General features: G+C 40.4%; 1 protein-coding gene across 1 annotated transcript in view; it reads left to right on the top strand.

Annotated features, from left to right (window-relative positions):
• LOC115815515 (tripartite motif-containing protein 16-like protein) overlaps positions 1-3765 on the top strand; it is a 4053-nt gene extending 288 nt beyond the window's left edge. Inside the window, exons 1-6 of the mRNA XM_030778470.1 lie at positions 1-132; positions 1236-1331; positions 1555-1788; positions 2625-2781; positions 2883-2942; positions 3230-3765. The exon at positions 1-132 is cut by the window's left edge and continues 288 nt beyond it. Coding sequence (XP_030634330.1) covers positions 1-132; positions 1236-1331; positions 1555-1788; positions 2625-2781; positions 2883-2942; positions 3230-3765 — 1215 coding nt within the window. The remainder of the gene's footprint in view (positions 133-1235; positions 1332-1554; positions 1789-2624; positions 2782-2882; positions 2943-3229) is intronic.
• Positions 3766-15090: the final 11325 nt, after the last annotated feature.

Below are 15090 nucleotides of genomic sequence, written 5' to 3'. Positions count from 1 at the left end.
TGTCCTCGTCACAACGCACTGATAGAGTTTTGTTGCCATACCGACCATCAGTTCCTGTGTTATGTGTGTCTGGTGGATGAACACAGAGACCATAAAACAGTATCAGTGGCAGCAGAGAGGACTGAGAGACAGGTATGTACAGGGACTTCTCTTACAGCTCAGGGGTAATGTGTGTAAACGTGTGACAGTAAAAATAAGTTAAATATGTTGTGATAAAGAATAAAGGAACGCCAGTGATCTCTTTGTTGTTCCTGTCATTCTCTGGTTGAATGAGTTAGAGTGAGTTTGAACTTTGATTAGCCAACGACAACTGTGAAAATATATAAGCATCAAATGGCAAAGGTCTCTTTCCATATCACACTGAGGAGGAGTCTGGGGATCTGAGGCTGTCTGTCTACAGAAGTAGCTTTACCTGTTTGGCACTGTGCTGTCTCCATAAACAGATCTTAGAACAGTCTGTCATGTGTGAAGTACATGACATTTGATCTGCTCTATGGCTCAAACCAGATCTGTAATCAGATATAAATCACAAACAAACCAGATCTGTAATTCAAATCAGATGTAAACAAGAACTGAATTGTAATGCAGTTGTAATGAGATGCTAATCAGGGCTAAGAGGCACCACGCGCACTGTAGGTAAACGTGGCCTAGTTGCTATTAGTCGCTTCTCGTGACAGGCTGATGACGTCATAACTCTGTGGGTTTGAAGGAGGACTGCAGCAGTGACACTATGTCAGTGAAAAGGACAGTGAGGATGTAGATTTTAAAAAACAAAGCATTAAAACTGTGATTTTATCTCTTTTTTTCTTTCCTGACCTCATTGCTTCCAACCTCTACTCATCACAGATAAGAACAAGAACCACTATGTAGGTTTCCATAACTAACGCGGCTATAAAATAATCTTGACACAGACACGAGGTGTTTTGTTGCTGTTCGTTTGAGTCTGTGGGCGATTTGAGGACGGTGGTCCATTCACACTGAAATCAGTTTAGTTTCACTTTTGAAAGTGAACTTGAACAGCCAAACTAAAAAATCTGATTCTAGACAAATTCAGAATTGACTGAAGTGTGAACATAACCACAGTGCCTTTCATGTTACAGTTTTCTTCTGGGTCACCTTGTCTCACAAATCTACACAACTTCTCTTCTCTTCTCTTCTCTTCTCTTCTCTTCTCTTCTCTTCTCTTCTCTTCTCTTCTCTTCTCTTCTCTTTTTCTCTGCTTTTTGAATACACAGAAGCAGTTACTCACAAATCAAAGAAAAACCCAGCAGAGAATCCAGGAGAGAGAGAAGGAGGTGCAGGAGCTGAGACAGGCTGTGGAGTCTCTGAGGGTGAGTGTTGAATAGAGGAGAAGACAAGAGCTGGCTGCTGGAGGAGTCATTTGAGGGCTCAGTCAGGGTTCTCCTCCAGTCAGTCAGGGAGGAGTCCAGTGTTGGGCTACTGTCCAATCCCACTGAGTCACAGTGTAGGGAACAGACTGGCTGAGTGAAGTGTGTGATTGTAATGGACCCCCCTCCTGTGTGTGTGTGTGTGTGTGTGTGTTTCTCCTAATAGCGCTCTGCACAGGCAGCAGTGGAGGACAGTGAGAGGATCTTTATTGAGCTGATCCGCTCCATTGAGAGAAGGTGCCGTGAGGTGACAGAGCTGATCAGAGATCAGGAGAAGAGTGAATTGAGTCAGGCTGAAGGAGTCCTGGAGCGACTGGAGCAGGAGATTGCTGATCTGAGGAGGAGAGACACTGAACTGGAGCAGCTTTCACAGACAGAGGATCACGTCCATTTCCTCCAGGTAACAGTGGTGTAGCGCAGAATAACATGGGTCTGAACTATGGATGAACATTCAGACAGGGTCTGAGCTATCGATGAACATTCAGACAGGGTCTGAGCTATGGGTGAACATTCAGACAGGGTCTGAACTATGGGTGAACATTCATACAGGGTCTGAACTATGGATGAACATTCATACAGGGTTGGATTTTAACAGACATCATTCATTAGTTTTAAATCACAATGTGCTGGCTCTGTCATTTGCGAACCGAAGCTTTTACAGTTATTTACTTTATATACTTATTTGTAAGTTACCAATGACACCTTTAACAGAACCAGTCACATATGCCTCAGTAAATGATTGGAATACAGTAATAACAGAATGAATTCTGCTACAATTCTCTCCATCCTCTTATGTAAAACTAACTAAAAGTTAATTAGCTGTTTTGTCCACCAGACTAGTGTTTACAGCATAAACACTCACAGAATAAATAGGATCTGTGTTGTGTTTGCTGGACCACTGTGGCAATCTCCTGAAACACAACCATTTTCATTTGGTTCAGGTGCAGTGTTTGTGAGTGTGAACTAGTCAGAGATGTTAAGACGCATTCCAAACACGGTTAAGAATCGTCTCCCAAATGCCATCATTCTTGACGGACAGCTGTGGGCTGCTGGCCTCAGCTTAAAATACAGTTTCAACATTTATCCTCTAGGTTTCACTCTCTTTAAGTTGTAAACAGAGCCAAAATAGGAACTACATAGGACTTTAACTCTCTTTCTCTCTCTCATTGTGTGTGTGTGTGTGTGTGTGTGTGTGTGTGTGTGTGTGTGTGCGCGTGCGTGTGTGTGTGTGTGTAGATTTTCCCATCTCTCTGTGCCCCTCCTGGATTGACAGACTTTCCCAGCATCACTGTCAGTCCACACCTCTCTTTTGAGGATGTAGGAAAATCTGTCTCTCAGCTGAAAGAGCAAGTGGAGGATTTCTGTAAGGAGTTTGGAAGACTTTCCACACAAGGTTTGGGATTCAGATGTTGTTACTGAAACATTGTAAAGAACATTTAATCTCAGGTCAGTTCAGCTGCAACAGGTTAATGACCAGCCTCTTTGTTTTTACAGTGACAAATGTCAATATATTTACACACGTTGAACCCAGGACCAGAGAAGAGTTCTTACAATGTAAGTTTCACACACACACATTCACATTGACAGGCAGAGAGAGTAAGAGAGAGAGAGAGAGAGAGAGAGAGAGAGCGATACGGTAACATCCTAATCCTTAAAAAAAGATTATGAATATGAGAGAGGCAATCATTCAATGACAGAAAAACATTTTGTTTTTAGCTGATATGTATTATTTTCTGTTTGTGCCTTACTGTCTCTTAGTTTGACTTGATCATCTGTTCATTTCTTAACGGTTACTGATTTAGTTAAATTTAGTCTTTATTTTTATTCTTCAACTCCACCAGATTCCTGTAATCTAACACTGGATCCCAACACAGTAAACAAACATCTCCTTCTGTCTGAAGGGAACAGAGTGGTGACATACATCGAGACAGTGAAGTCCTATCCTGATCATCCAGAGAGATTTGATAAATGGTATCAGGTGTTGTGTAGAGAGAGTGTGTCTGAACGCTGTTACTGGGAGACTGACTGGAGTGGAGACTACGGTGTTTCCATTGCTGTGTCATATAGAGACATCAGCAGAAAGGGAGGGGGTAATGAGTGTGTGTTTGGATGTAACGGTCAGTCCTGGGGATTGTTCCTGTCTCCCTCCCGTCACTCATTCAGACACAATGATGAAGTGACTCAACTCCCCACAGTTCCCAGTTCCTCCAGAATAGGAGTGTATGTGGACCACAGGGCAGGAACTCTGTCCTTCTACAGCGTCTCTGACACAATGACCCTCCTCCACAGAGTCCACACCACATTCACTCAGCCCCTCTATCCTGGGTTCTGGGTCAATTTGGTTTCACAAGTAAAAGTTGTCCCCCTATTCCAGTGAATAAAAATAGAACTGTCCAGTAATGAATGTCAGATGTTCATTTTGTATTATCGGAGGCCAAACTTTCATTCGTTCTCTAAGCCACTAATCCTAATAGGGGTCATGGGGGGAGCTGGAGCCTATCCCAGCGTTCACTGGGCAACGAACCCCAGACCTTCTTGCTGTGAGACAACGGTGCTATACACTGCTCCACCATGCTACCCCAGATGACAAACATGTTGTAGTTAATTATGGATGGAGGTTGTAGTGAAGGAGTGCTGTGATTGTAGCTGAGATTACTCTAATGATCATCCTCTGATTCTTCTCTACATGTTTTCTGGTGAGATCTCTGAAGTGCTGGCTGGGAGGTTTCTCTTAATGACTGTGATGATTTTGTCCTGATTAAATCACTTATTAAATCACTTAAATCACCCATTAATGAGAATCTGTATTTGAATCAGAGACAGGGGGTTTTGTACCGACCAGTAAAATCATAATTTGAGTTTGAGTTTTAGTTCTGCTAGAGAGCATTTTCTTATTGTAACTAAATGTATTAAAACTGTAATTATTAACAATACAGCATATTGAGTATTTTATCAAAATAGGCATACATGACTCTCTCTCTCTCTCTCTCTCTCTCTCTCTCTCTCTTGCACGCACGTGTGCACACACACACCCATATGCAATAACAGCATACAACAAAACAAAACTCAAATAAAGTATAAGGCATTGTGACCCAAGAGAAACTCTTAAAGGAGCAGAAAACCAAAATACTGGATGGTAACCGTTAACGTCGAGTGCTCTTAACTGACAATGGCGGCATCTGAGCTCTGGCGTGAAGCCTCCGTTAAGTGGTTTCTTACCATCCAGTGGTGACAGAGGAACTTTGGGCATAGACCAGGTAGTTCATGCTTCTGAGAGGGCAACTGAAAGTTCGTTTATCTCATCAGTGAAGCCAAACCGACTTACTAATCAGTTAGCTTGGTATGCTCATGAAGGAGCTTATTAACTCAACATGAGGATTCTTCAAGCTTTTTACCACAGTAAACAATGAACAAAACACACACACACACAATCAAAATGCTTTAATGTGATCAATTTACAGTCACTCTACCATCAAATTCAAAACCAGTTCGACAAATTCTCTCTCTCTCCCTCTCTCTCTCTCTGACTCCTCCTAAAATCACATGAACACCTCCCCTGGTCTAATATAAGTGATATGACATGTTCACAGAAACCTTCACAAACCAAACACATACTGACATATACAAATAGGAAGTCCAACTTTCACTTTCTGTTAAACCAAACCAACCCGAGCTTCCTGTTCAGTCTTTGCTTCACTGTGTTTAAATTTCATGTGTCCAGTCTGTCTGGATCTCCTTAAGGATCCTGTGACTATTCCCTGTGGACACAGTTACTGTATGGGCTGTATTAAGGGCTGCTGGGATCAGGATGATCAGAAGGGAGTCTACAGCTGCCCCCAGTGCAGACAGACCTTCACTCCAAGACCAGTTCTGGGTAAACATGCCATGCTGGCTGAAATGGTGGAGAAACTGAAGAAGACGAGACTCCAAGCTGCTGCTCCTCCTGCTCACTGTGACACTGGAGATGTGGAGTGTGACTTATGTACTGGAGAGAAAGAAAAGTTGTCCTGTCTGGCATGTCTTTCATTTTGTCAGATTCACTTCCAGCCTCACTATGAATCTCCTGCCCACCAGAAACACACGCTGGTCAAAGCCTCCACACGACTACAGGACCAGATTTGTACCCATCACAACGCACTGATAGAACTTTGGTGTCAAACTGACCATCAGATCATGTGTTCTCTGCATATGCTAGATAAACACAGAGAGCATAAAACAGTATTGTTATTATTGTAATAACAATAATGTGTGTAAACATGTGACAGTAAAAATAAGTTAAATATGTTGTGATAAAGAATAAAGGAACGCCAGTGATCTCTTTGTTAGTCCTGACATTCTCTGGTTGAATGAGTTAGAGTGAGTTTGAACTTTGATTTATCAGTGTAAATGTGTAACTGTCATCAGTTAGCTGTTGTCCTTACATGCTGAAAACACTTCATCTTTTCGTAAAGTTACTCCAGTCATAACTGGAGTCAGTGGGTGTGGGGCTGTTTTTTTCTGCAGAGGCAACTTAACCTGTTTGGCCCTGTGGTTTTTCCTGTGATGGGAACTTTTGGGGGAGGTTTTCTTTTGGAGTCTGAGTTTTCTGTTCGTTAGAAATTTGAGGCCTTAGATCTTTTTCCTGTCGACAGATCCTGTGACATCAGCACGGAGACCAGGGTTTGGGTCGGTTCTCGAATGAACTGCAGAGAACTGGAACTTCAGTTGGAATGGGACAGAACTTTGTTGTGGTGGTGGAGGATTAGTTGCTGTTAGCACTGTTTGTTCTCTCACACTTTTGTAGCCCTGGTCCCTTAGAACAGTGAGAGAAACAGGTAGAAACAGGGCTATCACTGATCCTGTCCAGAGTCCATTCCCTTTCTTCCTTCAGCTTCTCTGACACCTGTATCTGGTCTAATTCTCAGCTTAGTGGCAGCGCATATAACACAATTAAAAGCTACAGGCTTGGTTTGTATTCTGCCTCTCTGGGAATTCGCTTTGGATAAAAATGTCTGCTAAATGAATAAACATAAAGGTTAAAAAAAAAGGCAAATGGAATTGAATTGAAATGACTACAGACTGAGTTGAAGTCCCTGAAATTCTGTGTAATTCCGCTCAGCTGCAAGTTGGGAGTCACTCAGCAGTGAGTGAACACAGGGCCCAAAATCTGAACACAGTTTGGCTGTTTGAAAGCAGCTTCCAAGACAACCAAATAAATAATGTAAATGGCAAAACTGTCAGTTTTGTTATTGCTAATTTTCAAAATTCAAATCGTGTGCGTGTGTGCGTGTGTTGTGTGTGTGTGTGTGTGTGTGTGTGTGTGTGTGTGTGTGTGTGTGTGTGCGTGTGCGTGCGCGTGCACGTGTGCATGTGTGTGTGTGTGTGTGTGTGTGTGTGTTGTGTGGAGGCATGGCAATTCTGGATCCCGATTGGCGGCTCACCTGCTTCTCATCTATTCATCACCGCTGCTGCATTTATACCCTGGTTCTCCCACCATCCACCGTCAGTTTGTTGCCTCAGTTCACTCGGTAGAGTTGTCATTTCTTTTCATATTAGAATAAGTTTGATTTGTCGACTGTATTAATATTCTTCTTCTGGTAAACATCTCCCTGTGCTGCCTGTTCAGCTCTTGCCTGCCCCTCACCCGCCACATGCCAGCCTTCCTCTCCTGACTCTCGTCTACCGTTCCAGGCTACTCACCCGCCACACATCCTGACCCAGTCACCTGCCATCACATAAGCCATCATCTCCTCTGCTACAGTCTCCATCTGCCTGTCACTTTTCCATTCTCTCAATAAACCCCCTGTCAAAACTTTATTCATCTCCTCTGCTGCAGTCTCCACGTGTTCTCATCTGCCTGTCACTTTTCCTCTCTCTCAATAACACTTTATTCAGAATCTGTGTTCTGCACTTGGGCTCAATCCATAAGCCGCATCAAAAGGAGGGAGGGCAAAAAAGAGGGAGTGAAAGAGAGAGAGAGAAAGTGAGAGGGAAAGAGAGAGAGAGAGAGAGAGAGAGGGTGAGAGAGAGTGAGAGAGAGAGTGAGAGAGAGAGAGAAAGAGAGAGAGACGGAGTGAGAGAGAGAGAGAGAGAGAGAGAGAGAGAGAGAGAGAGAGAGATTAGAAATCATCCACTGGGAGAAATCCTGATGAGCCAGTACACCAATGGGCCAAAGTGGACGGCCCATCATTTAAAGAGAAAACGAGGCCGTCCAATGGAAGCACGTGTAGTCCGTCACCAGGGTGAAACGTCACTCAGGACGACCCGTATGATGGGCGGGGCCTCCTGGTCCACTGCTGCATGGCACTTTTTGGCTTTTGGAGACATGTCCAGGGACCGATGTGGCACGGAGTGTTCTCCGCTGCTGAAGTCCTGAGATAACACTGTGTTTCTTCAGAGAGGAGAGGCTGCAGCGGGTCAGATGAAGCAAAGCCCTACAGTCCTGATCTCTATCTGTCTGACTCTCAGACTGTGCTTTACTGAGAGAACATGAGCCGAATATTCTGGAAATGCTGCTGACAATCATCCTGACTGTGTTTCTAATCAATATCTTGCATGCATCTGTGCAGCAGGCCTGTCACAGTTTGACCACACACTCATCATCACAGCCCTATGTCTAGACTAAGGAACCAATAGTTAAGATGTGGAGAGGCTTTGTTCTGGATGAGGGAGAGGGAGACAAAGCTCTGACCACCTGATCAGAGCTCAACCCAAAACACTGTCTGATGTTTATCCTGGAAACATTAACACGGAAACATTTTATAATAACTGTTCATCATAAAATTTTCATAAAAAAGTCATGAAAAAAATAAAAGCCCTTTATTAATCTTTAGTACATTCTTACTCAGTGTCAGTAAGCCATAAGGAAATAGTTAGTTATATGGCAATAAACACTGAAATAAAGAAATAAATTATTGGCTAATATTATGCGTCTAGCTTAAAAAGTATTAATAAATGGCTATCAACTGAGTCTTTTAGAGATTTTATTCAGCAGTTGAAGTAAAATTGACTCAGGTAGTCATATTTACACTGATTTCACGACGTTATTCAAAGCATTTTGTTGGTGCCAGAGGTCACAGATTCTGTGTTAGAGGTCAGAGAGTCTGACTCAGGCCTAGAATCCTCTTGTCTGCTGTCTATGTAAGGGGTAGTCCTGCTCTAACACTGCTCAGTCAGGAATGTGTGCACGTTACCTTTTCCAGTATTTTAAAGTGATGATCAGACTGACTGAAGGATTGAGTGTTTTTGTTTTTTTATACTTTAAGACACAGATAACAGGGGGGTGAATGTGAGAAATGCTATGTGTACCACCTGAAAAACTTCATCTCTGTTCTGTTCTGTTCCGTTCTCTTCTGTACAGGTTTGCCTCTTCATGCTTCACAATAAAAGACAAAAGTTACAAATGACATATGAGATCTTGTTTACCTCTTGGTCAGCGCTATCCTTGAAATGTTTTGTAGTTTTCAGAGTAATCTCATGGCCGTGCCCGCAATGATTGAGTGATTTTGTCCTAATCTATCATTTTAAAAGTTCAGTATCCTGAAAACCAAATAAACATGCATGGATTTTCGTAAGGCTGTCTCTCCCCTGCCAATTTCTTTGACCAAAGGTCTGGACTTTGAGGGTGCTGTTCAATACAAGTTTTGGGGAGGAGTTGAAAAACTGATAGTGATGCATGTCTCCCTTTGAACAATCAGCTGTGTTGAAAATTTATCAAAAGGGTAAAACATTTACAACGGCATAGAATATTTATCAGTTGTGTAGAACATTCCTTAACAACATGGAACTTTTATCAGTAGTGCCGAACATTTATCAACAGTGTAGAAGTTTTCAGAAAGTAATGTACGTTCAGTTTGCTATTCCTGTAAACTGTCACCATCTACCCTGTAAATCCCCATATTACAAAGCAGAACCTATAAATCTAATATGACAGCATTGCCTTGCACGTCTGCCTTCAGAATACTACAGAGGACAAGGAGCAGAAGGGTTGTTAAAGGGTTTAAAGTGAAACCGTGAGCAGTGAATCAGAATGTTCAGAATATCAACATAACAGCAGCAGCAGCAGCAGTCATGTGACTTTGACTTCAGTTCAACAAACTGAACTTCAGTCCAAAGTCCTGTCCCACTGTAGTTTTAATACTAACTCATCCAGTTCTCTCCTCATCTCCATGGCAGGAGCTACGATGTCTCCACAGACAGGATGGAAAGCTGCCCTCTGGGCTCTTCTCTTCTTATGTCCCCTGAGTGATACACTAGAGTCGGGTAAGAAACTTGTCAGTGTAAAGCAAGTTAGGTGGTGGCATATAAATAATATAACAAACATATAGAAATAATCAATTAAGTCCTTTCGAACGTATTAACAAACTACTTCCCAATAGTATCCTTCTAGTTTGAAAGGTAGGTTATTTATGGTTCACCATTCACTGACTACTTTAAATATGCTGTTCAGCAGCTGAACTGAAATTGGTTCAATTAGTCCCATTGTCATGTGTTAAAACTGTCGTATGCAACATGCTTTTCATTGAGAATTCATAAGGAAACAACAGTGTGTCTGTGGTTTGCATTCTCTGGACTAAATATGTGCAACAGTGTGCCATGCCGGTGTAATATTCTATATTTATATATATAAACACATATACACACAGTAATATATATATATATATATATATATATATATATATATATATATATATATATATGTATAATGCATAGATCTATTAACAATGATGATTGTTCATTTGTATCAAAGAGAGTCTTTGATCATAAGACAGGACTGTAGTTATAATAACTGCAGTGTAAGACGAACGGTTTCTTGATGTCTTTTCTGACAGACTGGACTGAGAAGTTACTTTCACATACGTCACTACATGGCCTGAAGGGAATGCATCAGCGTATGACGCTTCAGGCTCCTGCAGAAAGAGCCTCTTCCATGCTTAGGTAAATGTTTACCATGAAAGGCTTCATTATGACACTCAAGAAACTGAAGCAAAGATTACTGATATTTATTGAAAGAATAACATTTATTCATGGGGCATTACCACTAATCTCATTCAAATTCAGTATTCTGGATTGACATACATCTCCTGTATGCAATGTGACTAAATGTTAAAAAAAAAAGTAATAATACACAGCTGTGGCTTTTTTTCTCTCTTTTTTCTGACTGCGCCCAGAATTCCAGAATGGCTGCTCCTCTGGAAGCCCATCTGTCTCACGGCCCACCTGTCTCACTGTCCTTCTCTCTTACTGCCCATTTCTCTCACTGCCCACCTGTCTCACTGTCCTTCTCTCTTACTGCCCATATGTCTCATGGCCCACCTGTCTCACTGTCCTTCTCTCTTACTGCCCATTTCTCTCACTGCCCACCTGTCTCACTGTCCTTCTCTCTTACTGCCCATTTCTCTCACTGCCCACCTGTCTCACTGTCCTTCTCTCTTACTGCCCATTTCTCTCACTGCCCATCTGTCTCACTGCCCACCTGTCTCACTGTCCTTCTCTCTTTATGCTTATTTCTCTCGCTGCCTATCTGTCTCACTGCCCAACTGTCTCACTACCCATCTCATTTACTGCCCACCTGTCTCACTGTCCTTCTTTTTTACTGCCCATTTCTCTCACTGCCCATCTGTCTCACTGCCCACCTGTCTCACTGACCTTATCTCTTTATGCTCATTTCTCTCGCTGCCTATCTGTCTCACTGCCCAACTGTCTCACTGCCCATCTCATTCACTGCCCATCTGTCCTAGAGCCCATCTGTCTCACTGCCTGTTGAATGGCGCTGGTGGATAGTATAATACTGCTGTCACTGCTGTCACTGCTGTCCTCCAGTGATGTGAAGTCTCTTGGCAATGTGAAAAGACATAGTGGCTGTGGCTTGAAACCTCTCAGAGAAACTTAGATCCATGTAACCAAGCCTGCCATGTGAGGCTTACAAAGGTTCACTGTTAATCACATACACACTGCCATGTGAGGCTTACCAAGGTTCACTGTTAATCACATACATACACACATACAAAAACAAAATCCAAGTTCAGACAAAAAGGAGAAACATAAAAAAAAAAAAAATTAAACACCCCGTAAAATATTTTGTATGTCATTGCCCCACTGGAATTAAGAATAAGTGTTCACGCTCATTAAGGAAACAAAAGTGTTAAAAAGAGATTTAATCCCCTCTTTTTTTCTCAGAGTAGATGATGAAGAAAAGTCAACGGCCCTTTTGGACAGGCGGGGAAAATGTATCAGTTCAGAGTCATGTGTGAGTGAAACAGAGCCGGTGAATAAAAGACATGTTGTGATTACCTGCATGACGGAGACCTGATGAGCAGAACCATGGTGTGATTGATAGAAAATGACACATGTGAGGACACAGATTTTTCTCACCACAGGTCACTGTGCTCTAGACCATACTTCTGATCAAAGACTTTGAAACGTCTAGCTGGCACTTGCTGCTATACAGTGTGCCTTAACTATAACATTGAAGAACGCTTATTAACACTTTAATATCCTAAAATTAGAAGTGTAATAAAAAAAAAAAACATGATTGTTATACCTATTTCCGCTTTTATTCAAATACAAATACAAATACAAATACAAATCATTTTGTAATAATTCTGTGTCTATTCCGAAGAAAGAACCACACGGACTTTGAGGAAGTTGCAACGAGAATGAAGTCGTAATTTTACAAGGTCATAATATTATGAGAATAAAGTCGTAATTTTAGGCTATGTGTTATTTTAGAGGGGAAATATCAGAAAAGCAGCCTGCTGTCTGCATTAAAATGAGGAACGTGGATCATCTTGTGAAGTTATACTTTAGTATAGGTTTCACAAATAATGAAATACTTAATCTTTTGGCACATCAGCACAATTTATACTTCTGCATCGAATCTACGCCATAGGTAGTTTGGTTATAATCTAAGAGAAAGACTTGGTTTGACTTTTTTATGTCTTATTGTTGACTGTAAAAATGTTAGTGGAAAAAAACCACATAACAGACGCAGACACACCAATGCAGAAGTATAAATGCTCACAACGGTGTAGGCCACTCGCGTAGGCTATGGTGTAGGAGCCGCGTAGAGCCTACATGGAAGTATAAGTCAGCCTTTACTCTGGATAAGAACACAAGGGAAGGTATTCTGTTATGTGGTTTTTCTGAAGTAAACTACAGTCAGTGCAGTATAATGGGGTTGTTTGTTGTTCATTTAACACTATTCAGCCTATTTGGGTGAGGGAGGGTTTTTTTTTCTTGACCCTAAGGTGAGACACAAAATTACAATTTGACCCTTGATCAAATTTAGTTTGACACCCCTGCTCCAGTGTGCTGTTGATTAAACATGTTGGTTGTTTATTTCTTCAGTTATTGTTTTTTGTCTCATCTTGGTTGTCACTTCATGTTGCCATGTCTCTGAACGATATTTTAGTCAAGCTTTTTCTCAGGGTTAGCTGCTGTGTGTTGTGTTGTCATTCTGGTGTAAGTAAAGTCATATCCTTTATTCCCATGTTTCTGCTCAAAGGATGTACGGAAAACTTTCAGAAAGTCATGCATATTGAAAACTAAGCACTTATTCATTTATTTACCACTTAAGTCATCCATCACGACACATAGGATTTGTCCATGTTTGGTGATAAGAGACACTGGAAATCCATTTCAGATGGTTGTAGCTCTGTCTTCTTGTTTGCTAGTTTGTTTGTCATTTGTACCCTAAGTTTCCAGTTGATCTTATAGCCCCGAAGAAATAGTCCTGAATAGACTTTTTCCTTTTTTCCAGGACATTGGAAAACTTCCTGAATCGGATGGGAATTTTCAGACATCCGAGTATTTTCAGATGGCACTGCTCTTGACCAGGATCACAAGCAAAACTATTAGGGAAAAAGGGCTGAGTTTTTTTTCCAAACCTGTGGAACTTCAGTTAACAGGAGGAACAGACGTCCTGACCTTTGTGTAAGTATGAAGAGTGCAATGCACCATTTTAACTCGCTGCACTAAGGAAAACACAATTGATAATGTCATCTTCACACATTGTCACTGATCTTACCAGCATTCATATTCATTCCAACAACTAAGAGTTACACTGTCAATACAAATAGTAACTGTTTCCCATCTGTTATCAATGGGCTCTCAAACTTTTATTTGTTACAGCACATTATGTTTGACAAGCAATGGAATGTGATGAATGTTGGAAATAAGTTTCATCACTGGATACATCTAAATTAACAAGACAATAAGAAATTATGTAAATTTAAAATCGAATATCCTAAAAATTACCACATGAAAAAATCTGTTGTGCTTAATGCAGATCTGCATGTATAATAAATAATAAATACTTCATTCACTTTCTCAGACAAGTTGATAAAGAAAATCCAATGGCCTTACTGGAAACACTCAAAGGATGTGAACATTTAGCATCATGTATGACACAGATGAAATCGGTGAGCAAAATACTCTTCTAAATCTTTGATGCTGATAAGGTGACTAAGGGTGCAAATTTACTAAAATCCAACTGTCTTGTTAGTTTTAAAAAATAAAGAAAAGAAAAATGAAAACATGGCTGAATATATTAATAATAATAATAATAATAATAATAATAATAATAATAATAATACTTTATTTGTATAGCACTTTTCATACAAAGAATGTAGCTCAAAGTGCTTTTACATATCAGTACAAAGAAAAATAAAAGTAATAATGATAACAATAAAAAGCAATGAAATAAATAAAATAAATAAAATGGTAGAAAATAGACCAAACAATAAAAAAGCAAGGATAAACCACATAATTCAAGAGACATAAAACAGTAGAAATTGTCATGATAAATAATACAGTTTAGAGTAAAATAGTTAAAAAATAGATTAAATGAGATTTAAAAAAGATTTTAAAAAATGAGGAATCGATAAAATGAATAAAAACCATTAAGACAAAAAAAGAGAAAAACAAAAGAGAAAATTGCTAATAGTACGCTAGACTAAAAAGGTATGTTTTTAGTTGCCGTTTAAAACTGTCCACTGAGCCTGCCTCTCTAATACTTCTTGGCAGGGTGTTCCACAGTTTAGGTGCATAGTGGATAAAAGCAGCTTCCCCAATTTTATTTTTGGGGACTTCTGGAATGTTTAAAAGGCCTGCTATAGAGGACCTAAGGGCTCGTGAAGGAACATAAAACGACAGAGAATCAGTAATGTAAGAGGGTGCTAAACCATTAAGAGCTTTGTACACAAGTAGAAGGACTTTAAAATCAATTCTAAAAGATACAGGGAGCCAATGCAGTGCAGCTAAAACAGGAGTAATATGCTCTCTCTTCTTTGTTTTTGTTAAAAGTCTAGCAGCAGAGTTCTGAATTAGCTGAAGATTCTCAACTGACTTCTTTGGAAGACCAATAAAAAGAGCATTACAGTAGTCAAGTAATCCTTGACGCTTAATAACAACAATTTGAAATGTTTTTGAATTTTATTATACTTCCAACAGAAAACAGTGATGTCCATGATGCAGAATTCCTCTGGCTTGATAAGTTGTAGAACGTGTTTTCATGCCAGATGCAGTAGGTAAAAGTCTACATCTAAAATGCCTGAAGATGCATCTTGGCATGTATGTGAATGAAATTACAAAAAAACCAAAAAAAACAAAGTTAAAACTCTAAATGTGATGAAGTCCAGATTAAACTTCACAGTAATGAAAGAGAATGGAAAGTTTCCTATTGCCTTTGGATTAGAGTCTCAGTCAAATCTCCATTCTGATA

The sequence above is a fragment of the Chanos chanos genome, chromosome 6 (assembly GCF_902362185.1).
Source record: "Chanos chanos chromosome 6, fChaCha1.1, whole genome shotgun sequence".
Taxonomy (NCBI): Eukaryota; Metazoa; Chordata; class Actinopteri; order Gonorynchiformes; family Chanidae; genus Chanos; species Chanos chanos.
This window is presented reverse-complemented; position numbering and strand designations above follow the sequence as displayed.